The sequence below is a fragment of the Haemaphysalis longicornis genome, unplaced genomic scaffold (genome assembly GCF_048455015.1).
Source record: "Haemaphysalis longicornis isolate Haplotype H1 unplaced genomic scaffold, Haemaphysalis longicornis Haplotype H1 scaffold_10, whole genome shotgun sequence".
Lineage (NCBI taxonomy): Eukaryota > Metazoa > Arthropoda > Arachnida > Ixodida > Ixodidae > Haemaphysalis > Haemaphysalis longicornis.
Window position 1 is genome coordinate 48,693,851 of NW_027526204.1, and position 27,986 is coordinate 48,721,836.

At 47.1% G+C, this 27,986-nt stretch overlaps 1 protein-coding gene across 2 annotated transcripts; it reads left to right on the top strand.

Annotated features, from left to right (window-relative positions):
• Positions 1-668: 668 nt before the first annotated feature.
• Positions 669-27,793, top strand: LOC144158490 (uncharacterized). 2 transcript variants are annotated; one of them, XM_077689398.1, is made up of 6 exons: positions 673-1,036; positions 4,797-4,949; positions 5,009-5,071; positions 16,831-16,881; positions 20,980-21,106; positions 26,758-27,793. In XM_077689398.1, the coding sequence occupies exons 2-6, from the start codon at positions 4,844-4,846 to the stop codon at positions 27,581-27,583; spliced, it is 1,173 nt and encodes a 390-aa protein (XP_077545524.1). In that variant the 5' UTR covers positions 673-1,036; positions 4,797-4,843; the 3' UTR covers positions 27,584-27,793. The 2 variants fall into 2 exon arrangements, with proteins under 2 accessions (XP_077545525.1, XP_077545524.1); XM_077689399.1 differs by lacking the exons at positions 20,980-21,106; positions 26,758-27,793 and adding an exon at positions 19,340-19,864 and having other exon boundaries at positions 669-1,036.
• The last annotated feature ends 193 nt before the right edge of the window (positions 27,794-27,986 follow it).

The following is a 27,986-nucleotide window of genomic DNA, read 5'->3' on the forward strand; positions in this document are numbered from 1 at the left end:
ATTTGTCATACTTGGGTAATTCAACTTGGGTAATTCAAGGAGCCAACGTGAAAACTCTCGGGAACCCGAGCAATAAACTCGGACCTACAGGCTAGCGCCGCTCCCCTCCATGGGATGTCCCTTTGGCGAGACGGAATCAATCACGTGTCCCTTTGCTACTGTCATCTTCCTCCATGACTGTCATTTGCGGAAGACTCTCTGGCTCTCTCGTGAACCATAGAGGCAGAAGTCATGAACAGCCTGAGCACTCTTCATTTTGGCGTCACACTTTTTGAAGTTGCGCGTGTTTGCGTTGTGCCTACGCATTTACCCTCGTGAAAGTGGAAAGGATGACTTTTTGCACGCCCGGTAGCCGCCGTTCAAAATACTTTCACGCAGTTTTCTGAAAAAGCTGGAGAAGCAGCTGAAGCCTCAGATTGCACTTGAACAAGTAGGAGTGCGATCCGGGCAGGCGCCATCATATTGTGCCCGCGTTCAAAGCGACACTAAAGTATAAAAGCAAGTTGGCTTATATCGAGCCCGGGATTCGTTTTTCATATGCAATTCTATCGCGAGGACTTTCCTCCATCTATTGGATAAACGTTTCCTCCATGCCCAAACGGAACCATCGGAGGCTACTGAACATCCGCATGCAGCGCTGCTATCCCCCTACGGCATTCCACCATTCCGAAGAATAGCGCGAGGCGTGTTGGCGTTAACTATGTGTAACAAGGGTGAGAGACGGGCGTCGCACTGCTCTCTGTTTACGTTGACACAGGCAGCGTCCTTTGGCGAACTTGCAGTTCTAGCAGTCGTGTTTCGTCGTTGTACTGTGCATCGCGTTGTTTTGTGCAGTATTTTAATGCTGACGATCAGACGCTCGTGAAAGTCGTTTCGTGGGGGAGCGCAGCTCAGGAAAGTAGCTTGCGCCAGTGCCTAGCCAGCCGCGCGCGAACAAATCGGTGCGTGTACCTGCCTGCCAAGACGCCCGGGGATCTCCCGATGCTGCCGCGGAAACCACGCCACCTCCGTAGGACCCCCAGCGTCTTCAGAAAAGGTGTGCCTGCCTTCGCTTGCCGTACTGGCAGGCGTTGTGAAATCCCCCCCCCCCCCCCCCCCCCCCCCCCCCTTAGACGGCCGCCGCGAGAGCAGTCTGTCTTGATTTTACATAACCGGCCCCGCTCACTGACTAGCCAGAGTCACGGTTAAATATTGATAGTGACGCTGGAGGGGCCGGTTAGGTAAAATCAAGACAGACTGCTCTCACGGCGGCCGTCTCGGGGTAGGGTGGGGGGATTTCACAACGCCTACGAGGTGCCAGCCGCCGTACTTGCTGTCTCCTGCCTTGAGGTGTCATCAACCCTTTGGCCACATTTGTTCACAGTGATGCTGTACTGTCGTGATAGATTTAAATACGAACGCGTGGCTTCCAGTACATGCCGCGCATCCTGGCGACGTATGCGCAGTGCGAACGAGTTACGAGAGTCTGTGTCCAACGTTGATACAGAAACACCATCGTTCAGCGTGTGAGCGTATTGATTTGTCTTCCAACCGCGTTCGGCGCCCGCTCGCGCAAGGGTTATCTAACTTAGGTGCTGCGATGAGTGAAAACGGCGCACGCAGCTATATTTCTTCGTTTTTTATTTCATGCTGAGCACCCGACTGACAATGGAAATACGATGTTCTTTCCATATCAAGGTTGGCCACGAACTCTCGTACTACTACTACTACTAAGTGGGTCATGTGAAAAGGAAAGGAAATGCACTGGGGATATTATTGAGCCCAGCTGGGGCTCACCTGCATACAACCCAGTGCGGGGGGGGGGGGGGGGGGGGGGAGGAGGGGATGAAAGACTAGAGGAGAAAAGGGGGTGATGAAAGAGATGGGTAAGCTAGGAAAAATAAGACGTGGAGCCTCTACTTAAAGCTAAGCAGAGCAGCAGCAGCAATGGCGCGGACAGCAGACTGCCGTCTACAGGCGCTTGTTGAGACCGGTGGCCTCCAGGTAGATGAGCAGGTGGCGGAAGACGTCACGGCGGGTTCCGGCAGGGTGCCGTTGGGAACAGTAGGCTCTCCAGGTGCTGGTAGGGCAGCCCAAGACGCTGAAGCGAAGTCTGCAGCACTCCCCGGTGTGCCGCAAACTCCGGGCAGGAGCAAAGCAGGTGCTCCAGCGTCTCGGGCTCGGGACAGTGGGCAGCTTTGTTCGCACTGCCCATATACGCGGCCCGTCGCCAGGTTGTGCAGCATATACTGAAAGCCACGTGCTCCGTTGTTTCGTATTTCAATTTATCGCGATAGTACATCTATGCCTCAGTTTACGCACATAGGCCCCCTGCACGGAACAGACGCTGCTGTGGGCGCAGCACTTCCAGTAAAGCTGCCTGTCGCGCAGGCTAGGGAATCGATAAAAGGGTGGCGATTTTTCTTGACCAGTTATCACCCACTTCCTCCGTGCACCAACGTTGTACGTTGCTGACACCAAGGCAGGGCTCAATTAGGAACGAGAGCCGTGATGCAGCGTGTCTTCAGAAATTTTTTACCTGTTCCTGCCCCTCAAGTGCGATGTATTCTCATCTTTGATTGCAACTGTTCATTAAAAGCGCGAAGAAACTGACAGAACGGCTGGGAAACAGCCCCGCTGCGCATTTCAGTGGCATTACCGCTGGTCGCAAGTGTGAACAGCGCCTCATCGCGCGTCACATATCAGCCAATCGTAGCACGACGGGCACAGGGAATGGCAGCTATCAGCAAAAACCTATCATAAATTCCCTTTCTTGGTCACACCTTGATGTGCCATGGCTACGTTGCTTGTTATAAGTCAGTGTATTCTCCGGGATCCTACAGGGATCTGTTCTGCAGCCCCTTGTTTTGTAATATTTACAAATGACAGCAGCCAGCAACTATACAGTTGTATGAGATTGTATACGGATGACTGCTGCATGTATTGCAACGTCCTTCAGCTGATCTGGAAAGTTACCTAAATTGTGTGCAATTATGGTGCACCATTTGGAACATGATGTGCAACTTTTCAAAACAGAACAGCGTACGCTTCACGAACAAAGGAAAATTGTTGATCCAAAGCATTTCCTGTAGGCCAAGACCTTAAAGTTGTGACGAAGTACTTTGGCGTTTTTTTGACCAACCTTTCATAGAATGACCACATCGAATACATTGGTGACAAAATGAGCTCTGGGTTGAACTTCGTAGAGGGTAACTTTAGACAGTTGGGAGGCCTTAGATCCTAAAGCTAATGCCCCTGTCAAACATGCCTATTAAAAGTGCACTTCCACGGAGTATACTTGGCTAAAATATCATTCAAGAGCAGCTACTCAGCAAGCGCAAATTACACTTTCTATGGAATACGCTTTAAGGTGTGTGTGTTCCCGAAACACACTTTACCTGGCTTGGCTTGCGGTGTGAACTGTCTTATCAGCAGGGATCTCAAAACAGGAAAAATAACTTGAAACACCAAGCTATGAGATGACAGTAAGTTATGTAAATGTTAATGATGGTTTTATTGGGGATTTATTTTGACAAAACGAGAAGCAGTGACAAAAAACAAGAAATTAATCTCACCCACCGACGTGCCTGCGCCACCTGGTGGGGCGTTGCGCCATAGCGGTTGTTCTCTGCGGTGTTCGCGTAGGTTGTTTATTGTGGCTCTTGGGTTGTGTACTTGTTAAAGCCTTTTCTGTTATAATCCATGCACTCCGAACATTTTCCCTTGATGGCATTGCTGCTGCGATTTGCTGCGCTGCAAATAACAGAAGATACAACCGCCGGCATTCAGTCATCTCATTGGCGTTTTTTGTGCACTCACTTGTGAGAGGTGCCGATTGCTGTGTTGAACAATCTGAACTCAACTATGTGTTTACATTGTGTTTCGCGTGATAATGGGTGGGAATTCCAAGTAATTTTACAGGATATCTATGCCGGCTAGCATCACTGACATTATGGCCAAGGGCACTTTATTTCGTTGTTTAGCAGCGCACAGCCAAAGTCTCATTAGGGAAACCCGAGTGCACTTTCTATGTGTGCACTTAAATAGGCACATTTCATAGGGGTTCATAAACGTAATGCGCAATTAGCATCTGAAAGCTACGGTTTTACTAAACTCTCTTCGGACGTTTGTAAATATTTTGACTCACCTTTAATATGGGACAGCCGCTAATTCTATGGATTGAAACTATTTCACATTTTTTTTACGCCACCGGCTTGAACAGAGACGTACATTAAAGATTTGAGCTGTATGATGTGCCACTAGAGACTCCCTAAATGTTTACTAATAGCAATGTCAAATATGTACTAATGTCAACTTTTCCTTCCCAAAAACCACTCATGAAACGAATGACCCATCTAATAATGCTGAATATAAATATGACAAGGCTTTATCATGATGTTTGTTCATGTGGGTTTTGTTCATGTGGGTGGTGTCAATTTTTTTGTGTGGTTCCGTTTCTTCTTTATCTTAGTGTACTTTCTTTTGCTCACGTTCGCAGGAATGGGTACACATGAAATGCACTTGTTTGTCTTTTCTTTAAGCTCTTCATCCCCTGTACCATTTTTTAACCCCCCACGGCAATCTTATAAATTGGGTGTCGTAGGTATTCGAATAAAAAAAATAATCATGAGATATTTTGCATAGTAGAGAAGCGATTCTGTTAAGCCTTTTATCTGGTTGCACAAGGGATGCCTGGTGGGTTGAATTGTATGCGAGCCATTTTTTTGTAAGGTAAAACTAGTAATTTACTCAAGGCTGCTCCTTTTGGTTTTTAATAATTGTGTGAATTTTCTGGTGGTTGTGCTTTTTCTTTTCAGGAGGTGCTTCAACACTGACATCAAGCTTGGCACGTGCAACATCATAAATGTCTGATGGTTGTATCATGGCAATACCGACAGATGCAGCCCACAACCGGAATGTATCCTGCAGAAGCCAAAAAACACAGGCAGCCATTACCTCCAATGCCATAGGTACTGTACTATTCAACTACTTGTCTGTATGCATTACTTGGTGTGAATTTTCTTTTCAGGTACGCAGTGCGGTCTTATGTTGTTCAAGAATACAAGCTCTCAAACGGCAGCGGAATTTCCAGGTTAGATGTTAATGTTTTCTTGCGTCTAAACAACCCAGTATAGAGCAGTCAGACCACTCATGTTAAATGTATTCTCTTCATCACGTACGTACACTGGGAATAATTTTTTTAGCGTTTTTGTTTTTGCTTTGACATAGTGTTATTAGGAAGCTATGATGAGTCTTTCATATGAGATTCTCAGGGGACACTGAAGGGAGTGGTAAATTTTGCCTAAATACCTTACCAGACTAAACTCCAGGGTGCATAGGCCCTGTTATAAGATGTTCTGCTAGAATTAGTGCATTTGTTTTGGATAAAGTCACTCATGCACTACGTGTAAAATTGCTGGTATACTTGTTGAACACATAAGGAAAATAAATTGTGGACGGCAGTAGCCGAAGTTAGTCTAGGTAACAATAAATTAAAATCTACCAAAGCTTTTACTTTAAACACGAACCATAGGTTCAAGAAACACTCTCAGCATGAGTGAACTGAAACTGTACAAGACAAGCCCACATTTTCGATCGCTTTTTCTGTCTTCCGTAATGCAGCCGAAAGAAGATCGAAGGAAGCTCTTTCTACAAGCGCTAAGCAAAAAGATGTTCACTTTGTGTGCCAGCAATTCTATATTTTGAAAGGTTCACCTTGGCATGCGGCATTTGGGCGGCATTGATTTGTGCCACACTAGTCGACCGGTCTGAAGCTTCAGGACTGGAAACCTCTGGGGTGGTGGTGGTTCAATTACCAGACAGGAGGAGGAGGAGGAACAAACGTTTATTGTACATATTTAGAGCACATGGGCGGCCACCTTAGTCCAGGTAGCCGCGTGCTGTCGCTGCTCGGGTGGCCCGCTGGATCAGGCTTTGCAGGTCTGAGCTGGTCAGCGTGCATTCCCACTGCTCGAGAGTAGGTGTGGGGAGTGGGGAGGGGTGGTGTGGGCAGAAGAATACGAGGGGGGGGGTTGTGTCTGGGGTGTGGCAGTCACGGCAGTTATAGGTGAAACGGCTGGGGGAGATATGAGAGAGGGTGGTGCCGTTGTAAAATGTACTTGTTTGGAGACGTCGCCAGATGTGGGATTCTTCGTTGGTGAGTGCAGGGTGTGGGGGAGGGTATTCTCGGCGGGTGTGACGATAGTGCGCTAAGATATCGGAGTAGGTGGCTGGTAGTGGCTGTAGCGTGTCAGTCAGGGTGTCCAAGTCGCCCGGCCTCGTCGGGAGTGCCCGGAAGTGAAGTTCGCGGGCCGCAGCATGGGCTGCTTCGTTCGCGGGGAGGGAGGCATGACCTGGGGTCCAAACGATGGTCACGTTAGGAGGTGGTACTACGGCTTGTAGAAGCTTGAGGGCAGGTAGAGGAATTCTTCCAAGGAGGTATCTTCGACAGGCTTGCTGCGAGTCCGTGATAATTGTGAGGTAGTAGCACGTTGCTGTATGCATTGCTAGGGCTATTGCAGTAGCTTCCGCTGCAGATGGGGAGAGGTGGCAGTATGTGGCCGCAGTGTATAAGGTGCCGTTGGTGTCGGTGACCGCTAGGGTTGAGTGGGAAGGTGAGTGAGCGATGTCGGTGTAGAAGGTGTCGTTGTCTGATCAGTACTTCTTATGTAAGTAGTGAACACGAGCGTTGGGACGTCCTTTGTTGTACTCGGGATGCATATGTCGTGGAATTTGGGTGACTTTGATGGTGGCCCAAATATGAGGTGGTATCGGCTGTAGTGCTTCATGGGGTTCTGGTGTAGGACGGCCTAAATTCTGGAGGACTGGGCGGCCTGTGGGGGTGAGCGTAAGGCGATAAAGTTGGCTGGTTCTTTGGGCTTCTATATGTTCGGAAAGCGAATTATGTAGGCCAAGTTGAAGGAGCTTGGTGCAAGTGAAAGCCGGTAGTCCCAGGGCTATCTTGTAGGCTCGACGGATGAGAGCATCCAATTTGGAGTGTTCTTTGGGTCGGAGTTAGGCATAGGGAATGCCATATGTAAGCCTGCTGAGCAGTAATGCTTGCACAAGTTGACACGTGTCTTGTTCTTTAAGACCGTGTTTGTGCATGCATATACGACGGATGAGGTGGGCGAGTTGCGATATTGTGGAATGTAGTTGGGGAAGTAGTGCTCTTCCAGATCCATCGGCGTGGAAGCTTACACCCAGGATTCGTAATGTCTTCACTTGCGGGACAGGTTCCTGGTGAATCATGACCTGAGGGTCCGGTGCCGGTTCGGGGGGTCTTCCACGGGTTTCACTCCTTGTAGAGCCACATGTGTGAATTCAAGTGACGTCAGATGGGTAATCATCGTGGGTGTCATATATAGCTTCGCTTTCCAACCACCTTCACAGGGTGGATTGGCGTAGATTTTTTTTCTTGCTACTTAGCAAAACCTTCACCGGTATGAAACACATTAATGTAAGTCATGCTCAGCTAGCAAATTCAGCAGGGCAATCAATTTCGCCGCAGTTTAACGCACAAACTGTACGCGGATTTTCTAGCATCCAGTTAATAGGAATAAAAATCTAATTGTGAAGTGCCACATGTTGAATGCCACCAAAATTTTAGAATTCATGACCAGAAAGTAAGAGAATTATTTTTCTCTGCTCCAGATGATGGAGGTAGCACCTGTCAGCAGTCTCTGTCCAGGCAGCTGCTGGTAGCACTCCGGATGAAAACCACCAGTTATTGTTGATTTTGGTGATTGCAAGCGGTAGCCAGCCACTCGTTAGTGTGATGTGTTTTCAGTGCTGAGGTGTTTGTGCATTTCCACAAAATATAGTCTTGGTTAAGTACAGCATTGAAGTAGCTGTGCTGGAAGGGTGGGCTTGTGGTCCCATGCCTTAGGCAGTGTAACTATGCTGATGTTTGTATGGTTGTTTGGACTTCAGTAGCATATGGAGGATCCAAGAAGGAAGCACTTCCCAGACGTCCCGTTCCCATCAAGTGATGGAACACACTTTGAGCGAGGCAGTGCCCAGTTTTATCTTTTTCACAACCTGCTGTCGCCCCATGCTGCACCCATCTCATTCTTTATTTCCACCACACTCCCCTCCGGCCAGGAAGGCAAAAGTGCCATTAAAGGTTAGCCTTTGACCAGGGCACCTAAATTCTGTTCCAGTGATCAGGCGGAAATACACATTGTCGGAGCGGTTTCGTTAGCTATGTTAGAGTGAAAGCGTAGGTATCATAAAGGCAGCAAGTTATCGCAGGGGTAATGCAGCCCTGCTTGTGTGTCGTGACGTAGACGGCGGGAGGCTCGAAGAAAAGTGCTGGCAGTGGCACCTTTGTTGCAGTAAGCAGAAAAACTGACGAGCACCGAGAACACGAGCGATGTCGTCTTCTGTCACCCAACTGTGATTTGCGCTGTTGCTGCTCAATGCAACCATCCTCGTCTAGCACACTTTGTCTCGATGATGGAGTAGAGAGAATCCGAGTTCTTCAATGACGCTAGGTGCTTTCTTCTGCTCCAAGGAGATGTAATGAGACCGCCGAGCTGACGCTTGCTGCATAGGTACCATTGCTCGTTCTTCCGGCCTGTCTGCTCGAGGTCGGTGAGCAGCCTCTGACTGCCTCCCGCGGACTCAGAATGGTCAGGTCCAGGTGTTGCGGAAGAAAAACCTTGCGGGCATATCTTCTGCCTCAACCGTGACGTAGACTTATAATCCTCAAACGGTTGACATGGTCGTGCAAGGACTTTGTAGTTTTTCTGTGAACCATTGCTGTGACAGCCATTCTGCTAATTCTCGCTTTCCCAAGAACATTATTTCCAGAACTCAAGGCTAGAGAGCAGTGCGTGTTTCGACACCGCCCTCGGTTGTGCAGAGAGAGGCGGACTTCGTGCTGGATGTGGGTTTTCACACTTAGGAGCAAATCGTCTGTATGTGCCAACTTCATGCTTCCAGTATTAGTCAGGCTAGCGCTCATTTCATGCAGGAATGTCTTTGATGTTGCTGCAACACTTTCAGGACTTGAGATTTCTTCTTGTGACCTTTATTTTGGCCCTTTTTCTTTTACATGAGCCCTCTCTTTGCCAGAGTAGAAAAAATAGCTAGCGTATGCATACTAAAGGCTATAAGCCCTTTCTTTACCAGGGTAGAACAAATAGCATGCCACTTTCAACTCCGCCCCATCCCCAGTTACGAGGAAAACTGACAGCAGTAACGATTTTGTCATCCTACAGTGGAACTGCTGTGGTTTTTAAAGAAAACAGGCAGCATTCTCCCACTGGATCACATCCTTTCCTGACACTCCGGACATCATCCTACTACAAGGAGCAGGCAACAACCCGAAAATTCCTGGCTACATGACGTATCAAAGATGCCACAACATCGCCACTCTGGTCAGCAAACGTATCCCCACCAACATTGAACACGACACAGATGTAAGCCTCACAATATCTGTGTCTACAAGGCCTTCTTCACGTAACCAATGTTTACAGCCCGGCAAAAGACAAGCTACAGGAAATAAAAGAACTCCTCAGACCTAACTACTCACATGCTGCATATGAACCCCTCTTGGATGGCAACTTCAACACCCCACACACAGCTTGGGGCTACTACAGAAATACTACCGGGCAGCAGATTACTTCGACTGCTACACGAAGCCAAATACACGGTACATAACTACTTCAGTGAATATACGAGATTGGGAAATTTTGAAGTGAGAGGCACCGACCAGGACCTCACTATCTCCACAAGACAACTTAACATCGAATGGTCACACACTTTTTGGCAGTGACCATGCAGTCATACAAGTGACCATTCAAGCTACGCCGAAGCGTCTAAAGTGGAAGAAACAGCACATCACAGAGTGGCACAAATACAGGCGAGACAGTCAAGGCTGCGACCCACCTATAGGCACCTGGACTGAAGAAATCAAACAAGCAAAGAAGCACACTAAAACATACTCGCAATCGGAGGACCAACCAGCAGTGAATAATCACTTCTTGCATTGCTGGGAAACAAGAACGCTGCTGGTAAAATGCTGGAAAAAGAATACGACCAACCGTAAACTTCGGAAACGGATCAATCAGCTGAACGAACACACACAAATCAAGTAGCAGAACTATGTCATGATCAGTGGATGGAAATGTATGAACAGTTACAAGGCACATTTAGCACTGGAAAAACATGGTGGATACTCAGAGCGCTGATTAACCTGGACGTTACAAAACCATGACGCAGTACAAGCTACAAGCTTTCACGAAAGAACGTGAAAACAATTTGGACAAGCTCGTCAAATCCATCAAAGACACATCCCAGAATTTCAACAATCACAATACCCTCAGAATACGGGCGCCCCGAATGAAACATCGATGAAAAATTCGACATGACAGAATTGAACCGCACTCTCAGCCATGGCAAAGGGGACGGCACCAAGTCCAGGTGCCATCACCTCGGTGCATCTAAGGAACCTAGTGGAGCATTTTGTCAGCACTTTTAGGAGAACTTAACAGTATGTGGTTCGGACAACAACTCGTGGCGAAGCAATGGAAGGTTTTTACGATTTTTATGCCCAACACATTACGATTTTTATGCCCAAAAACTAACTTTTTTATTTATGGGTAGAAACTTATGAAAATTTGCACACAAATGTATTTTTCTCTGTAGATTTCAAATATGCAATTATATTTGAGCTGCTGCTGTTAGTTTGAAAATTATCATGCAAAGTCTAAACCGTAATTAGGTAATTTCTTACGCATCTTTAATGAACTTTCGCATTGCATTTTGTAGCTTTTTATTACATGAACTGATAGCCAGAGAGTTCCCATACCCGATGACATTCTTTGTTTTTCTCTAAAGTCATGGCACCCCAAAACAATATGTCAAGTATACAAAATGGCAGTATTCAATATTTTGGCTCATCAAAATAACTGCAAGCCATTAATTATGCATGGCCTAAATAGAAAAACGAAGAATGTCATCGGGTGCCTCAGGTTGTACTGAAAAAACTTTATCAAGATTAACCTTATGAAGCAAAAAGAAGTTTCCAAAAAGCTGCGTAAGGCTGACGTAAACGACCAAAAATATGAAACTGAGAAAACTGCATTTGAAGTTTGGCCATGTGGTATGAAATGAACGGTCAGTAGTGTAACTGCAGCATTTTCGTATAACAAAGACATGTTCTTCCCATTTCCAAATCTGTCTTTGGATTCCAAAAATGTCAACTACAACTGGAGATACCAGAGGCCAAGTAACGTACACCATCAGGAATTCAGCCAAATTTATCAACTTCAAATCGGTTGGCGTCTTGCTGGCGTTATGAAATCTGGTGTCGTCTCGCTGGCGTTGTGAAAACTGCAACAGTCCTTCGTAAACTGGCATCATTCATTACATTGCGCTTTGTTACCCAGAATATTTGGTACAGCGGAGGAGGGAGGGATGAAACTTGCTTCAGCTGCCCTCTTTTTTTTTGTTCTTTCGTGAGGCTATTTTAGTCGTGGTTTTTGCGCAGGAAGTTTGAGAGGATACAGGGGTCAAATGCAGGGCAGAGAGGATACAGGGGTCAAACGACTTGATGTTTTTTTGGGAAAAAAAATAGCCGAAGGGCAAGCTTTGTTGGCCTATGGCAGTATGGCAGGAAACGTTCGGGCGATCCTGTGACAAAACACTGAGCTTTGATTTCGAAACACTGAAGTTTTAAGTGGGTGGGTGGGTGTGGGGGGGGGGGGGGTTCACAAGTTGTAGAAGGCTTGCTGTACCACTCCAATGTGTGACGATCGTCCCCTGGTCATCCACATGCCATCAAACATGACATCAATGTTGTTTGGCGGCTGAGCAAGTTCCCTGTACAAGCCCTTGACGACACACACACTAGCTATCTGCTTCAGAGGCTGCTGCAGTGTCCTCGCAAACCTGGACCACTTTTTTCAACTGCGCTTGGAACGTCTTGAGGTGTAGGCTAGCCTCTGTGGGATAAGTTCATCCCAGCACAAAAATCCGACAGAGCAGACACCCATTTTCCGATGCTTTGAATACTTTTAAAGGCCGTTATGTTTACCTCGAAAGGAGTCATGTTGCCAGATTCTTCGGTCCTTGGTGACGAAAAACACTCCACACGATGTTCGTAAACCGAGCACGTCACCTGGAGCCTCACGGCGAGTCTGTACTGCCTGTCAGCCGTCTCAAATCCGGCGCCGCCAGCCCCCACTCGACGTGCGCAAAAAGGTCTTTCAGCATTGCCATATCCACTAAGACAAAATCTGTGCCGGAATTCTACCTCCGAGTGCGCCAGACCCAGTTCAAGGAGGTCAAATTTACGCTGTGTTGGTGATATGGTCTCCATGCCGCGCTTGACCTCGTCTGCGTGTTCCGTACGTGCGTCGATCTCCTCCGCCGTGTAATACCTTGTGTCAACTCGACAAGACGTGCTTGGACCAGGTCTGGATTCCCGAGGTAGTTGGCCAGGCGATAGGAAAGGCGAAGCAATACGAGGCGGCGAACAATTTTCATCCGGCTGAGTTGAGCGGCCCGAAGTCGCACTACGCGAGTGGACAACGCTTTTGCTTCTTGTATGCATGACGGGTCGTCCTCTTCAAACGTACGTCTCCTGGCATCAGTCACGAATGTGTGCGATGAAAGAATCCAAAGAAACCGCGAAAATGTCTAGCAAAACTACTCTAAGCGGGCGCTGCGCCAGAAGAGTGGACTCCGTCAGATGCGGGTAGCAGACGCCATGATGGCGAAAGAAAAAAAAACTGACGTAGCAGTCGCGCCGACCAATGGGAGGCGTCAGACGACGAACTCAAACCACACGCGCGCACTGCAGCCAATCGGCGGCCCAGAAGGTGCCTTCGGAAAACTGGCAAGGGCGGTCGTTCTACTAAAGCGACGCCATTTTTAGATGTCGCAAAATACGCACAAAGAAATAAGCTTCAAAACAAGACCAAGATGGCGGCGATCGGTCGGCTGCTTCGCCCGCGGCGCGCGCGGGAGTTTGAAACAACTTTTGCCCGATTCGGGGCATTTCGTGGCCCCCGAGGCATTTCAAAACATGATTTTCGAGTATTTCCCGATCGAATTTAGCGTTGATATTTTGAAGGCAGGTGCTTGAAGGTGCAATTATTCCAAAAATTAGATTTTCTCAAAATCGACATTTTGACCATTCTAAGACCCGCATCCCCCCTTAACACAATTTTTATACCCAAGCCAGGAAGCCATCCAACTTGAAAACCTATGACCGATAACATTAACCTCTAACGCTGGCAAAATAATGGAACATATGGCCTTGTACCGCCTTCAAGATCATCTTGAAAGGAAAGGAGCTCTATCATACGAAATGATAGGGTATAACATTCATTGTCGTGCCTCCGTGTTGCTCTGCGGGTCCCTGTGCAGCAGGACCACAACCTTTACGCCACTCGCCGTGTGGTAGCCGCCGGGGTCGTGCGGGTGTCCATTTAGTTGGGGTGCCTCCATGTAATTCTTGATGGGGAGCACGTGCCCTTTGCTACATAGGTCGGTCAGTACGAGAACAACAGTGGCTGCGACAAACAAAAGGCACTGATTAAAATTCTTTTGTTGAGGGCTAGCTTTCATCTCGGTTTCTCATCTTGTGAGCCTCAACTGACGGCACTTTCCCCTAGCAGGTGCCAGATTGGGAACCGAGGTGCCTGCCAGAGCTTCAGAGCTGATGGCGGAGGCTGATCGGGTAGGACTCTGCAGAACTGGTGCCTCCTCGCAGGGATGAGGCCACTGCTAAACGCTATTTCTCTGCCTTTGTTGCGTAATATTCTTTGGGCGTGGCTTCATTGGGCGGTTTTTCTGGCATTTAGTGTTGTCACACCATTCTAGTGGGATCGTCTCTGCCAGCAAAAAAAATCTTTGGTTGCTCAGGAAGAGTCTTGTCTGGTTTCCCCGTGTTGACATCGTGGGGCTGCTTCACTCGTTTCCTGTTTGGAGGCCCCACACGAGTTTATTGGAAAGAACGGCCAGCCATACGCAACCCAGATAGCAGTACCATTTCAGCAGGGACGTAAGTGTGGGGAATGTCGGGGCATCCACTCAGTGGCACAGTGCTGTGATCAGTAGGGAGGATGCCCATGTCAATGGAATCATTCTGGATGCGCACCGGAAATTTTAGAGGGCCCACTACTTTGTTGGTGACTGGCTTCATAGGCTGAGGACCATCATGGACAGTGGTGCAAACAAGGTTGTCAAACAGAACAGTCAATGCCAAACTGTGACCAGCTGCGTTTGTATTGCAGATGGTTTCCTCACGTTGCTCTGGGAGAGTCTTAGTTTAACCGTCGGGAGAGTTACAAAGTGGGTGCTTTGTGGCACGCTGGGAACATCCATGAGCTCTCGATTGTAACTCACCCAGGTGGTTGAGACATAGCTACCGGCAGTTGAATGCTTAGCGGCTTTGCCAACTGGCTGGAGCAGCATGCGCGTCTGACATGAGCGCATTTTGTCGTCGAAGTGCTGGGATACGGCAACATCTTCATTCAGCTAGCGTCAAGGGCCCATACATGATGTCATGATTGGTGCGTCATGAAAGCGGTAAATTTTGGCGATGAGATCGGTCATGTGCGGAGCTGGGTCCTGGAGAAGGGCATCGATTAGTGCAATGAGCCTCGTGATTTTCTCTCACAGGAGCCTGCGGCATAGCAGTAGGCGTTCCAAGGGAAGGGGTGGCGTAGTGAAATGAGGGTCGGCTTGGGCATGAGCCATGAAGGGCTCGTCTCTGTCTAACGAAGGATATGGGGTAGGTACTATGTCTTGCCGTGGATGAACTGTCTCAGTTTGATATTACGGGTGGCAAGGTTACAGGGTACGGACATGGTCAGCTGGAGCTTTGGAGTCTTTGTAGACAATTGTAAGCATGGCGAGGGTTGTCAATTGGCTTTTTGCGAGAGCTATGGCTAGCATTTTAGCTTGTTGTGGAGGGGTACAGTTTATGCGTATTATTTGTCCTCTTTGAGATTTGTACACTATTGCACACCTCTAATCACTCATCAAGATGAACTCTTTCCTGTGTCCATGTGCCGTGGCATGGAGGCCATCTGTATACATTTGAGGATGTCTCACTTAAAGGGTTGTCACGCGTCGCCTCGGTAAAAGAATAGATCCCGGACACAAAGGGATCAAGTTAATACGAGACTTTAAGGTTGGTAAAGGTATTGCGAAGGTAAAACAAAAGGACAATAAAAGTGTTGGAAATACACCTCATACAGAAAAAACCCTCAATGACTTTCAGTTCATAAACTGCAACAGTGTCCTCACACTTTATCTACTCGTCCCTATAGGTTCTTAAAGGCCATTTCCCTACCGCACTTTTTGTTGTTGCGTCGCCCGGATCCTTGAGGCAGTCGGGTGTCTGTTGTCGCTGAGGTGTCTCCCTAAGCGCAGCGTCGTGAAGATGGTGACGGGGCCAGTGGGGCGAAGCCACTGGTGCGTGCGTGCTGTGCAATGCGGTGCTGAATCCAGCGGAGCGGAGCGGAGCCGTCGTTGCCCAGGAGCACGCGCAGGAGCACCGCTTTAGGAGGCCAACGGGGCAGTGCCGCTGGTGCCTTGCGGGCTCCCAGACCTCGGGTCCCGCCTCTTTCGGTCGCCTCGAACCATGATCTCTCCATCCACCTGCTCTTCATCTTCCTTCTCCTTGTTCTTCCTGTGTTCTCCACCAGCTTCCAGAAATTACTCGCTTCTTGGTCTCTTCTTCTTCATCGTCGTCGCCGTCTTCGCACCTTGACTCCTGACATTTGCCCCCGTCTTCAAGAGTTTTTCATGAACAACTGCTTCCACAAACACTCACATCATGAAGCAAAGTCAGTGACTTTCTCACAGCACAGTTCAGTTCAGTCCTAAAAACCACGAAGTCAGTCCTATCACACTAAAGTATAGTCACTGAAAATTTAGCCAAAGTTTCACTTTCCGTGCGCGTTAGTGTAAGTTCATAAAAACATTCTCTCTCTAACGTATTACACCAGCAATTCTTAACACATAGACTACTCACTGGTTAATCATGGCACTCTACTCACAAAATCTGCTGGAGCAATATATTGCCGTTTATCTAGTGTACTGCTCACCAGCTAATTTATCTGATCTTTCTTATTTTCAACATTCCACAAAATACGGTACTACTTCACTAATCTACTAATTCACCCTCTCTGTTCTCCCAATAATTCCTTCTCCTATTCTGACATTCTTGGCAAACTCCATGTCTACGATCTACACCGCCCTGTTTCGAATTGCCATAGTCTTTGTCTCCGTAAGATGGTCTGCTTACAGGCTGCTTATCCTAAGCACACGACCCGGCGTGATGACATGCCATAATAGATTGCTATAGATTTTTTAACATGTTCAAACGTTTTGGACAAATGGACATCTCCAAAGGACTTAAATATTGCTCGAATATTGTCTGTGCCACTTTGTTAAAAAATTGCTGGAAACAGTTTTCATTTGAGTGGTTAGTACATGTTAGACTTGAAATTATGACAGACAAGGATCACGAGTCTGATGTGATAATTGAAGGTAGTAGTAGAAAGCTTCTTTTTCATATTCCATATTTGTGGCTAAGTATGGCTTAAAACTAAAGTGTTAGTGTCACTCTTCACGCACCAGGTGTGCGAGAAAGATCAGTTTTCATGTTTTCAATTATTAAACGAAGTGGCCTGGCTTGTGGTCTTCATTTGCAAAGAGTTGTTGGGTGCTGCCTCACCAGTGTGCAAAATTTTGCCTGTTATAATTTTTTTCCAACGTATGCATAGCCACCCCTCATCCTTGCGATAATCTAATGACGGTACTTATGTGGTGTGTGTGTAACCTCTGAGCGGTTGCAGTAATAACATGCTTCTGCCTCACATGCAGGAACCCACGAGCAAGAGTGGGAAGGGTTTCCAGCGGCTTTTTTGGAAACAGGTAAGCTCTATAGAGCATTCATGTTGATGAAGTACAATGTATACCACTTCTAATGCGTAGTGCAGGATCTGCAAAAATCCGGGAATAAGCATCGCCGCACTATAAATAAAACGTGAAAATCCAACCACATTGCAACCTACCTTTCAGTCATTCTTTGTTTATCATCACTTTAACAAACACTGCTCAAAAATAATTTCATGGTCTATTTCGTTTTTTTGCATCAGTGCTGCTGCTGCAGCCTTAACTTTGAGTTTTGAGTTAGTGTGGTTGATTTCTTAGTCTTTACAACAATGGATGCCACAAGAATTGAAAAAATCCGTCTGATACCGGCAAGACGTAATAAAAATGCCAGCCGGATGGTTTTACTTCACCTAGCATTCCTAATGCTGAAGCCAATTGCTTTTCAGCACAACGTCCAGTGGTACAAACACTGGGCAACGTGGCTTACTATCTGCAGATGTTCGAAAAGAGCAAGGGCAGTTGCTTATCAGCACGATCTTCTAATAAAAACGATGTATTATGCACATAGCAGCTTACTATCCAGAAAAGCACCAAATGCAAGAACAGTTTGTTATCATGTGAGGACTAACAGAACGTGCCAAATAAAGGGTGCCTTTTTTTCGTTTCTGTGCATAAGTTAAAGGAGAGCAGGGAGAGTGCTGTGCATTGGATTTCCATGTTTTAATTTTTGAGAACCAAAAGCCATGCCCCAGCTGCAGTGGTCGATCAGGGGACCTGCCAAAATCATATTGTGCTTCAGGCAACCACATCTTAAGGGGTATGCCTACGCATGGGGTTTCATGGGAGGCAAACTGGTTGTCACAAAAACCAATGTTACATCTTGCCCCGCACCATAAGTGGTTATGTTATAAACTCTCTACGCTGTACTGGGTTAGAAGATGCAGCATTTCTATCGCACTGTATGCCACAGCAGAGGGGAGGTCTGCAGATACTGCACTAGCCTAATGTTGCAAAATATGAAAGGGAGATGTGTGACTTTGTAAACTAGAGAGCATTTCCACTGTTCAACTATTTTTTATGAGAAATGTCATGATTTAAAGGAGTGGCTATAATGTTCAGGCAATACTGTTACATGGCGGAAGAACAGAGATGAGAGGAACAATGTGGTGACATGAAGCGATCTATTTACATTATATACATAGCTGCCATGACAGCTTGCACAAGGTGTGCACCAGGCAATTCGTCGTCATCGTCATCTATCTTGGGTCAAGGCGCTGTGAGGCATTGCCCACCTGAGTCCCGTAACATCACCCTCCGGGTCGAAGACGACTGCCCCGGTCGAGGCCAAGGCAACATGAGGATCACAATGCAGATGACGATGAGGTCCTGGATGATGCCTGGCCCCGCAACAATATCTTGAAAGCAGAAACGGACCATCTGAGAAACTCGAACCACATTGGGCGAGAGTGCTGGGGACACGGTATCCGCTGTTCGTCTGGTCTCGGCTTGTAGCGGCTCGTCTTGATAGGCTGCTCACTGCCTGGGGAGACGGGGCAAAAGACGTAGTCGAATGCTGGCTGCAGTGGTCTGGGGCTGCCCAAGACTGCCGACATTCACTCAAGGATTCGCCCAGGCTGAGATGAGGTGATGTGGTGGCCAGGATGGGGATGATTTCACCGACTGTACCAAAGTGTTACGTGGTGGCAGGACAAAGATGATACGATGTCATGGCATGAAGCAATCTATTTACATTACCATATTTTCCTGTGTATAAGTCGCGTTTTTTTTCTGAAATTTTTGTTGATGCGTCTTATCTACCGGTGCGACTTATGTGTGGAATAAATTTGGTACATGGCGGCTGTGAGACGTCCACGCCCGAAAAGGTACCTTTGTGCTGCGTGAGGTTAGCGCGTGTTGAGACACAACTCTATGGTCTAAACGAATGAATTATTTGTTGGCGAGTTGGAGGAAGAAGGCTTCAATGGTTTTGCCTAAACACCATCTGTAGGTACGTGCCTTCTGTGTGTATCATTAAACCATTTTTGAGAAATTAGTTTTGTCTAGACTTTGGATGGTAGATGCACGTGTCTAGCACTGCTTACCGGGGGATGCGTTCAGAGGCGGCGGCCGCCACAACCATGTACTTTCGCCGCACTTTCTGACAGACTGGTCTTCTATGAGCTTACCTGATTGGGTGCGTTTTGTATGCCGGTGCGTCTTATAAACCGGTGGGACTTATGTTTTTTTGGAAAAACTGCCATTTTGAAGGGGTGCGACTTATAGACCGGAAAATACGGTATGTACATAGCGGCCATGACAAAGCTTGCACAAGGTGCACACCAGGCACTTCGTCGTCATCATCTATTTGGGTCAAGGCGCTGTGAGGCATTGCCCAGCTGAGTCCAGTAACAGTATCATATAGCTTGTATTCACTGGCGAGGCATGCATGCAGGCAACCATGTGCGTTTGCCGTCACTGGTTACTTCGGGCTCCGCAGGATGGTGGTACTTGTCCATGCTAAGCACATGAAGTGTGTTCGACATTCCAAACTCTACCCCACCGAATGCAAAGTAATGCCTCGACTTCAATGTGAGTGCGATTATTAACATCTCTGTTTGCACCACCATTGAGAATCGAGTTGAAATGGAGCAGATGATGCGCGCCAGTGCTTTTTTTTTTCTTCGGCATGGAGGTGTAGTGGCACAAGCCGCACCATGTCCATGGCACTTCAGCCATGTCCGTGGCCATTTCCAGTGTTGCCAAGTGAAGTAATTGACGCTAAACTTTTCAGTGAATACCACCTAGACTACCGTTGAATTAAATTTTCAGGGAAATTCAAATGTAGCAAAAGTAATCCCATTTGCTTGTGCAATGAAACACAGCCAAGGGTAGCTGCTTCAGACATCGCACTGTATCAGTTTTGTGCGATAGTTCGCACAACCCCATCTGTCAAACTTGTTTCTAGACAAGGCACCAATTTGTCGTCAGTATTCATGCCTTTGGAAGCTCAACGCTGTACAGTGCTCAGCGATTGAAACGCGATACTCGGAGCGCGTGGCTGCCGGTGCTTGTTGCGCCACAGGTGAGCGCTTGTGAAAGCGAGCTGATGCATTGTGGTATACGATGAGGGTGAGAGCATTCGTGACGCATGCTTAGTGCATCCGGGAGACAGCCCTTCAGTGTGTGGTTCTTGGCGGTGCCATAGGGGTACTACATGCCATGGCTTCAAAACGCTGCGCCTGCGTGCTGCGCTGCGCCGTGCGAAGCTGGGCGAGCTGGCATCGTGCGCATTATGAAGAATTTGAATGCACATTTATCGCGATGTGTTATCGTGGCGCGGCGCAGCACGCAGGCGCAGCGTTTTGAAGCCATGGCATGTAGCACCCCTATGGCGCCGTCAAGAACCACACACTGAAGGGCAGTCTCCCAGATGCACTAAGCATGCGTCACGAACGCTCTCACCCTCATCGTATACCACAATGCATCAGCTCGCTTTCACAAGCGCTCACCTGTGGCGCAACAAGCACCGGCAGCCACGCGCTCCGAGTATCGCGTTTCAATCGCTGAGTACTGTACATGTATGAATTGCTGCATAAGTAAACACTTCCTGAAGCACTTAACACTTCTCTGGTATCACTACGTCTAACTTGTAGGCAAAATATGACGAGTGCATACCATAAAATACCGATCAAGCGCCCCCACCCATGCAAGCGCCCCTCCGCATTTTCCACAAATTTCGCATTTCTCTACATAACAGGGTAAGCGCCCCCTTCCACTTTCGGACAATCCGAAACCGTTTTTTGTTTGGGGAGGAGGAGGAGGGCTTTTGGATGCCACAGTGTTCAAAGCCAATGTAAATGTCAGAACGTAAGTTTTTCGCATTGACTAGGTGAAGTGTCTTAAATAAACATCTTTCGTAATGCAGGCTACGGTGGTTTTCTCACGGTTGCTGCCATTTCTTGCTGCCATCTTCAATTTGGGGCCGGATCCGAATAATGGCCCCCTCCCTATCTCTAGGCCAATTATCTACAAGTTTTGGAGAGCGCTTGCTCGGTATTTTACGGTACATGTATAGCTTGCCAGAGAGTTTGTATAATGCTCAATGCTTTCACCAGCCTTTGCATTTGATGTTTTCAGTTCTGGGTGAAGACAATGCCCAAGTCTGTGCCTCAACGAAATTCGCATCGTCACAAGATCGTGGAGACATTGCAGTGGAGGCTGCTGCAACCATCAGCTTCTGCGACGAACATTCCAGTAACACAAGGTGGGTTGCAATGCTTGAATACTGTGGCTGGCAGGTCAACACAGTAGTGAGCCCTGGCTTAAAACAGCAAATCACTTTGCTCAACTGAAAATATCTAGTGTATGAAATGTAGTGGAGCGGGCTTCTCTACCAAAAGAAATAGAAATAGTGCCAATAGCCTCAGCACCACTTCCAGCTACAATAAACATACGCACATATACTGACACAAATGTAGTCTCAACAAAGAAGTTCCAAATTTTTATATAGCAAGATTTCGTTTGCAAATAGTGCAATGTAAAGACGCCAAGGACTGTATGTGAATTTTTGTGTAAAAGTTCTGTTTTAGTTTGGCTAGTAAGTAGCATTGCAATGAGAGAACAGAAGCATCTTTTCAGGCAATCTTGGGAAAAGCAAGAGAACCTGGCAAGGTTCATAAAATGTGAATTTCAGTGCTTGCTAGATGAAGCAATTGTGCGAATTTATTTTTGTTTTGCTGTCTACTCTGCTGCAGCATGTAGCATATCAATATTTAGCGAGGTAGACAACACCTTTCCTTCTGAAATAATTTAAATAACAGAATTAGGAAACAACGGGATTACATATGAGTGGCAAATACCTGTATTGGAAATTTGCCGATCCTGCTAGAATTTGGCAAAATGTTTTGACAGCTGTAGAACTGTGGCAGCAACTAGACCACAATCACTAAAAAAACCCGAGTGTAGAAGCAGAACTCATTTATTTAAGTATTCTGTTGTCCCAGGACTATTTGGCAATATAATGCCCTGATAGCTATAGGGAGAGTGCAGCAGAACATAGGCGCAGCCCTTGTGGGTACTTCCCACACTATGTGGTGGGTAGCCGAGCGGACAGCCACGAGGTTGTTATTGAGAGAGAGTGACTTTATGATGTCGCATACAAACTGTTTCGTCGTGAATTGTGCACATCATTCTGCAAATTTCTCATCGGAAATGAACTTTTTGTGGTTTTCAACCCAGCCATGCCTTCAGGATTAACTAACGCAGTAGAGATGTTGTGTGCGCCACATAAGAAAGCAGTTGACATTTTCGTCCATCTGTGGAAGACGATCGTAATTTCTTACATAGAGCCGATGGAACCGAATGGCAGCCGTCGAAGTGGGCAAGACTATGCAGTGCCTATTTGCTAATTTACAAGGAGACAGCGCTAAAGTGACATAAAAATGGTTACACACATTAATTTTGACGACATAAACCTTCTTGTTTACGCTTGCTTCTCGTATGAAGTGAAAGTGACAATTGACCACAGTGCTCTGTGCGCCATCACGTTCCTCCAACACAAAAACGTGCCTGCTGTTGTGAAGTTTGACGGCCCTTTCTTCAGTGGAGCCAATGAAAAATCCGGAACAGTCGGTATGGCCAAATCTAGCCAGTTGGATTACGCTGTTCACCATGCTGAACGCTGGTCTAGCAGGCTGCCGCGGCGAAGCTCTCTCCTACGGGGCGCCAGCGCGGCCAGTGGTGCCGCTGACACAGGCGTAGCAGCGCACCCTCTTTAGGTGTCGCATGCTCTCTATTACACTGAGCATTGTTTATAACGAAGCCTTTGTGAAGCCATTGTAAAGAAGTGTGCAGGCATGTATTATTCGAGATTGTACATTTTTAACCTGTTTTTCTTTTTCCCGCATTGCATATTTTTATGTATACAGCTAAACCTCGATATAACGAAGTTGTACTTGGGGGCGGAAATTTCGTTAAATCGAGGTTTCGATTTTACAGTTCATTTAACCAATTATTAAGGTTTCAAAACCTTGAACATCGCCCAGAAATAACTGCTATGTAGTTACCTCTGCACCTAAAGCGAAATTTGTACTAAAACTGGCCACGAAAATTGTGTGAATTAAGAGCTTCAACACTTAGGCAATGGAATTCCGATAGGCGATGGTAGTTCATGTGTCGTCGTAAAACCGTTACTTTTTCCGCAATGCCTCATTAAATGTGATAGCAGACTGGGTTTCCACTTTTTATTTTTTTCATTTCGGTCAATACTAAACACCGCTGTTAGTCAATTGAACTCGCTTCCATGCCCCATTAACTTCACCCCGGTGAGGTGCTGGTTCGAAGTTACGCCTCTTTTCGTCCGTTCAGTGGTAGGCTTAGGTGCGGCGTTGAGGGGTGCGGTGGGCCAACAGCGGAAGGGTGATATGAAACTTTTGAAAGACTTTTTTCATGTGCAAAAACTCTGCAGTATGAGCGCGTGATGCAACCACGACACTAGAGATAGTCATGATTGCGAGTCGACCGGAGTACACGCAGACCGACTGTGTGTAACAGCGCTTACGTGCTCCCGCTAAAGGGGAAACCTTCCGGCCAAATTCGATTAAGCAATTACTGTTATGCCCGCTGAGCCGTAAATAAACCGATTTCTCCGCATCGCAGCTGTCTAATGAACACAGGTGAAATGAAGGTGACCACGTTCAAAGAGAGCAATTGCCACCAGCACTCGATGTTTAAGCCGTAGTGAAGAAGTCCGTAAGCATAACTTGGCATTTCTTGAACTCGTATGCTGATAGCGCTAACAAGGCTTGCTCTTAAACATTCGCGTGTGCCTGCGTGCCTCTGCAGAACGTCGATGGCATTCATCACTTCGGTGGCCGTCGGTCTACCGTCGGTTTTACCGGCACTTCCTCAGGCTCTTGTCCGGAACACTTTTCTTTCCTTTGGAGTGCTCATGCTGCTTACAAGACTTACATAAGGATGCACGAAGAAAATATTAATGTGGTTATCAGCGAGCACAACCTAGAGCAGCAGCACCGTGAGGAAGGACGCGTAAAAAAAAGCTTAAAGTGGGCTTCGGCAGCCGAAGCATAGAGGGCGCTGGTGGACGAAACAATGGCGGGTAGGCCGAAATGTCTGGAGGTAGATGGGGACAAGCTAAAATGGAAAAGAGCAGAGAAAAAGGTCCCCAAGAATACCGTGGCAGGCACGGATGGGATACCGATGGAGTTGATTAGCCAGTTAGGACCAAAGAGCAAGAGAAAGCTACTGCAAGCCATCAGAACAAGGATAGAAGAAAAGGCAATACCGGCCGCGTGGCAAATGAGCAGGATGAACTTAGTGTACAAGGGCAAAGGAGTCAGGACAAACCCAAGCTCGTATAGGCCAGTAACCGTCACGTCAGTGCTGTGCAGGTTAGCAATGCAGGCAGTGAAGTTCAAACTAGATCAGTGGGTGGAAGAAAATAGGATATTAGGGGAGCTTCAAAATGGGTTTCGAAAGGACAGAAGACTAGACAACAACTTATTCGTGGTAAGCCAATGCATAGAGGTGGCGAAGATGCAATACCGACCTTTGTGGTTAGCTTTTCTGGACATTAAAGTGGCGTATGATAATGTAGACAGGGAGCGGCTTTGGAGTATCCTGGAAAACGAGGGAGTTGGGGCAGAATTCATTAGCTTACTCAGGGAGCTATACCGGGAGAACCAAGTGCAAATAGTGTGGGAGGGGGTAACATACAATAGGCCTGTATACACCTACAAGGGTTTGAAACAAGGATGTCCTCTCTCTCCGCTGCTGTTCATGATCTACATGACGGGGTTAGAAAGGAAGCTAGAAGTCAGCACGATGGGGTTCGACTTATCCTACATGAAAAACGGGCAGGTAGTGGAACAACGGGTTCCGGGACTAATGTATGCAAACGACATATTGTTGATGGCGGACAACCGGATAAGTATTCAGGGCTTGATGGATATATGCGGTGAAGAAGCGACGCACCTAGGGCTATCCTTTAGCAGAGAAAAATCGGGGATCATGGTCTTTAATGACAGCGAGGAGCACAAAACAGTATCAGTGCAGCAAGTAGAAATACCATTGGTGAAAGGGTATAAATATTTAGGAGTATGGCTGAACAACACCGAAGATGACACGCAGGCGCATGAGGCTCACCTTAAGACGAAAGGAAGACGGAACGCGGCTCTAATGAAGCATAGAGCCCTCTGGGGATACAGCAAATACGAGGTGGTAAGGGGAGTCTGGAAAGGGGTCATGGTACCAGGATTAACTTTCGCTAATTCGGTTCTGTGCATGAAGCCAAAGACCCAAGCGGGCGTGGAAGTAAATCAGAGGGCGGTAGGCAGATTGGCCCTAGGGGCCCACAGTAAAACTACAAATGAAGCGGTACAAGGGGATATGGGCTGGTCGTCTTTCGAGGCGAGGGAGGCGCAGAGCAAGATAAAGTTTGAGGAGCGACTTCGTGACATGGAGGACGAAAAATGGGCCGCAAGGGTGTTTAAGTACCTGTATATGAGGAGCGTGGACACGCGGTGGAGACGGAGGACCAGACAGCTGACCAAGCGGTACGGAAAGTCGGTAGGGGAAAGCGGGGTTTACACAACAGTTAAAAAGCAGGTAAAGGCAGCAGAGACGGCGAAGTGGGCACAGAGAATGGAAGCGAAAAAAACCCTGGAGACTTATAGAGCAGAGAAACGGGAAATTAAGAAGGAGGGATTCTTTGGCAATACGAGAGGCAGTGCGTTGCTCTTCGAGGCACGGGCAGGGTGCCTGAGAACCCGGCCATACACGGGTAGCTACAGGCAGCAGGATGAAACGTGTGCATGCTGCGGCAGTGATCGGGAAACTATAGACCATATTGTCAGGAGCTGCACAGAGATACGGCCACCGCAGGGTGAGGGGGAAACGACGCTGGCGGAGGCTTTGGGATTGGGGCGAGGGGGAACTTCCACTTCAAGGCCATAGAGGTGACGAAGAGGCGACTGGAGTGGTGGTGGAGGAAAAGTAGGGAAGGGATGGGTACGCAGGCGGATTAATCATGCGGACGAGAATTTAGAACAACGAGGGGAGAAGAAAGGGGGTGGGGGCGATGAGTTTAAAACAGAAAAGAGGGAGAGATGGGAGGGAGGAAGCAAATCTATAGGTTAGCTGGGAGTAGGGAAAGTAAACGTAATGAAACCGGCAAGTCGGTTGCTGACAACCGACGCCCCAATTCAAAGGGAAAGCCACTAATCATCATCATCATGTAGACGTCAAAATGGTGGCCGCACTATTCAACCGTCGGTGACCGCTCATAAAGTCAAGATAAAAATACATGCATTTCGCAAAATTTTGATAGAAAACTTTAAAAAATTCGTTATGTCGCGAATTTCGTTAAATCGAGGTTCGTTATATTGAGGTTCAACTGTATACTCTTCACTGTAATGCCAAAAATGGCGCTGTAGATAAAAACAAACAAAAATATATAGTGCTATATCGGAATTGGCCGCAAATACTCGAGGACAGTTTATTTGGTACCTCACTCAACTAAATTCTGCTAATGCCACATTGTTCAGAGGCTCACCGCTGCTTATAGCATCGCACATTAAGATACGGAGCAAGCCTGCATTTCCAGGGTTCAAATTTCACATCCACTCAAAGGTGTGTAATTCTCTTTACTTCAGGGTGACGCCGACAACAAAAGTCGCTCTTTGCAATCAGTGATAAAAGTTCTTCGAAAAAACCTTGGGAAACTACGTTTTGCAGAGACCTTGCGCCCTTTTAGCTGTGTGCACTGGTAGAGCGTTCACTCGAACATACTTTTACTGTCCACAAAACTCTTCTTAACTTAAGCAGTTTGCGTTTAGCTTTTTTGTTAGGATGTTTCTTTGCGTTTGTTTAATCTTTTGTCTTTTTTTTCTCATTTAGGATTTTTTCCATTGACAGCGGGGAAATACAGTTTCAAAAGAAGCTTTGCTCCCGCCTGCCCTGTAAACAACATAACCACCAAAGAACTCTTGTAAAAGAGTGTGCAAGGAAGATGCTGCTCATCTGCACTGTTTGCAAGAAAGCCGTCCGTGGAAAACACAACCTGAACGTTCACATGAGAGTTCACACCGGCGAGCGACCCTACATTTGCAGTATCTGTCAGAAGAGTTTCCTTAAACGAGATAGCCTTGTTGCTCACGAAAGATTCCATTCTGGCGAAAGGCCCTATGTGTGTGGGATGTGTCAAAAGAGTTTTGCTCTAAAAACTTCTCTGCTTAGGCATGAAAAGTCGCACTCAGATGAGAAGGCCCACAGGTGCAGCATTTGTCAGAAGGGGTTTAATGAGAGACGGAACCTGGTTTCGCATGAAAGATTGCACACTGGTGAAAGGCCCTTTATGTGCAGCATTTGTCAGAGGGGATTTACTCGGAGATGTCACCTGGTTAAGCATGAAAGATTGCACTCAGGTGAGAGGCCCCATGTTTGTACCATTTGTGAGAAGAGTTTTGCTAAAAAAAGTGACCTGGTTAGCCATGAAAGATTGCATTCAGGTGAGAAGCCCTATGTGTGTAGCATCTGTGGGAAAAGTTTTGCTAGAAAAAGTGCCCTGGTTAGGCATGCAAAATCCCACTCTGGGGAGAGGCCCTACCTCTGTAACATCTGTCCGAAAAGCTTTACTTGTAGACGCAACCTAGTGGTTCATGAAAGATTACACTCTGGGGACAAGCCCTGGGCCTTGCCCCTCCCAGAAGAGGTGAATTTGTAGAAGCCATGTGCTTAGTCATAAAAAATTGAACTTTGGTGAAAGAACAAGATGTAGTATTTTGTGACCCTGTTCTCTTCAACATTTGTCAGAAAACTTTGGCAACAGGGATTCATTACCCACGACCCACTGCACATTGGTCCAGAGCTCCATGTGTGCAATACCTCTTCAAAAAGATCTGCCTTGAAATAAAGTTTTTTTCATGTAGCTGCATACTGGTGAAATGCTATATTTTTGTCTTGCATGAAATTTTCCATTTAATGCCCTTGGTGTATCACGAGATTTTCAATGTGGAAAAAATTCAGTGTCTGCAGCCAATGTCTGACGTGTTTTGTTTCAAAACGACAGCTTATGTATTAGCATAGAAGATTGCATGCTACCTAATATGCCAGTATTACTAGCATCT

What these genes read in the sequence shown, in the direction of transcription:
- LOC144158490 (XM_077689398.1), top strand. Translation starts at nt 4,844, where the DNA reads ATGTCTGATGGTTGTATCATGGCAATACCGACAGATGCAGCCCACAAC. An exon ending in AACGGCAGCGGAATTTCCAG is followed by an intron (nt 5,072 to 16,830) that starts GTTAGATGTTAA and finishes CCTCACATGCAG; the next exon opens with GAACCCACGAGCAAGAGTGG. An exon ending in GAACATTCCAGTAACACAAG is followed by an intron (nt 21,107 to 26,757) that starts GTGGGTTGCAAT and finishes TTTCTCATTTAG; the next exon opens with GATTTTTTCCATTGACAGCG.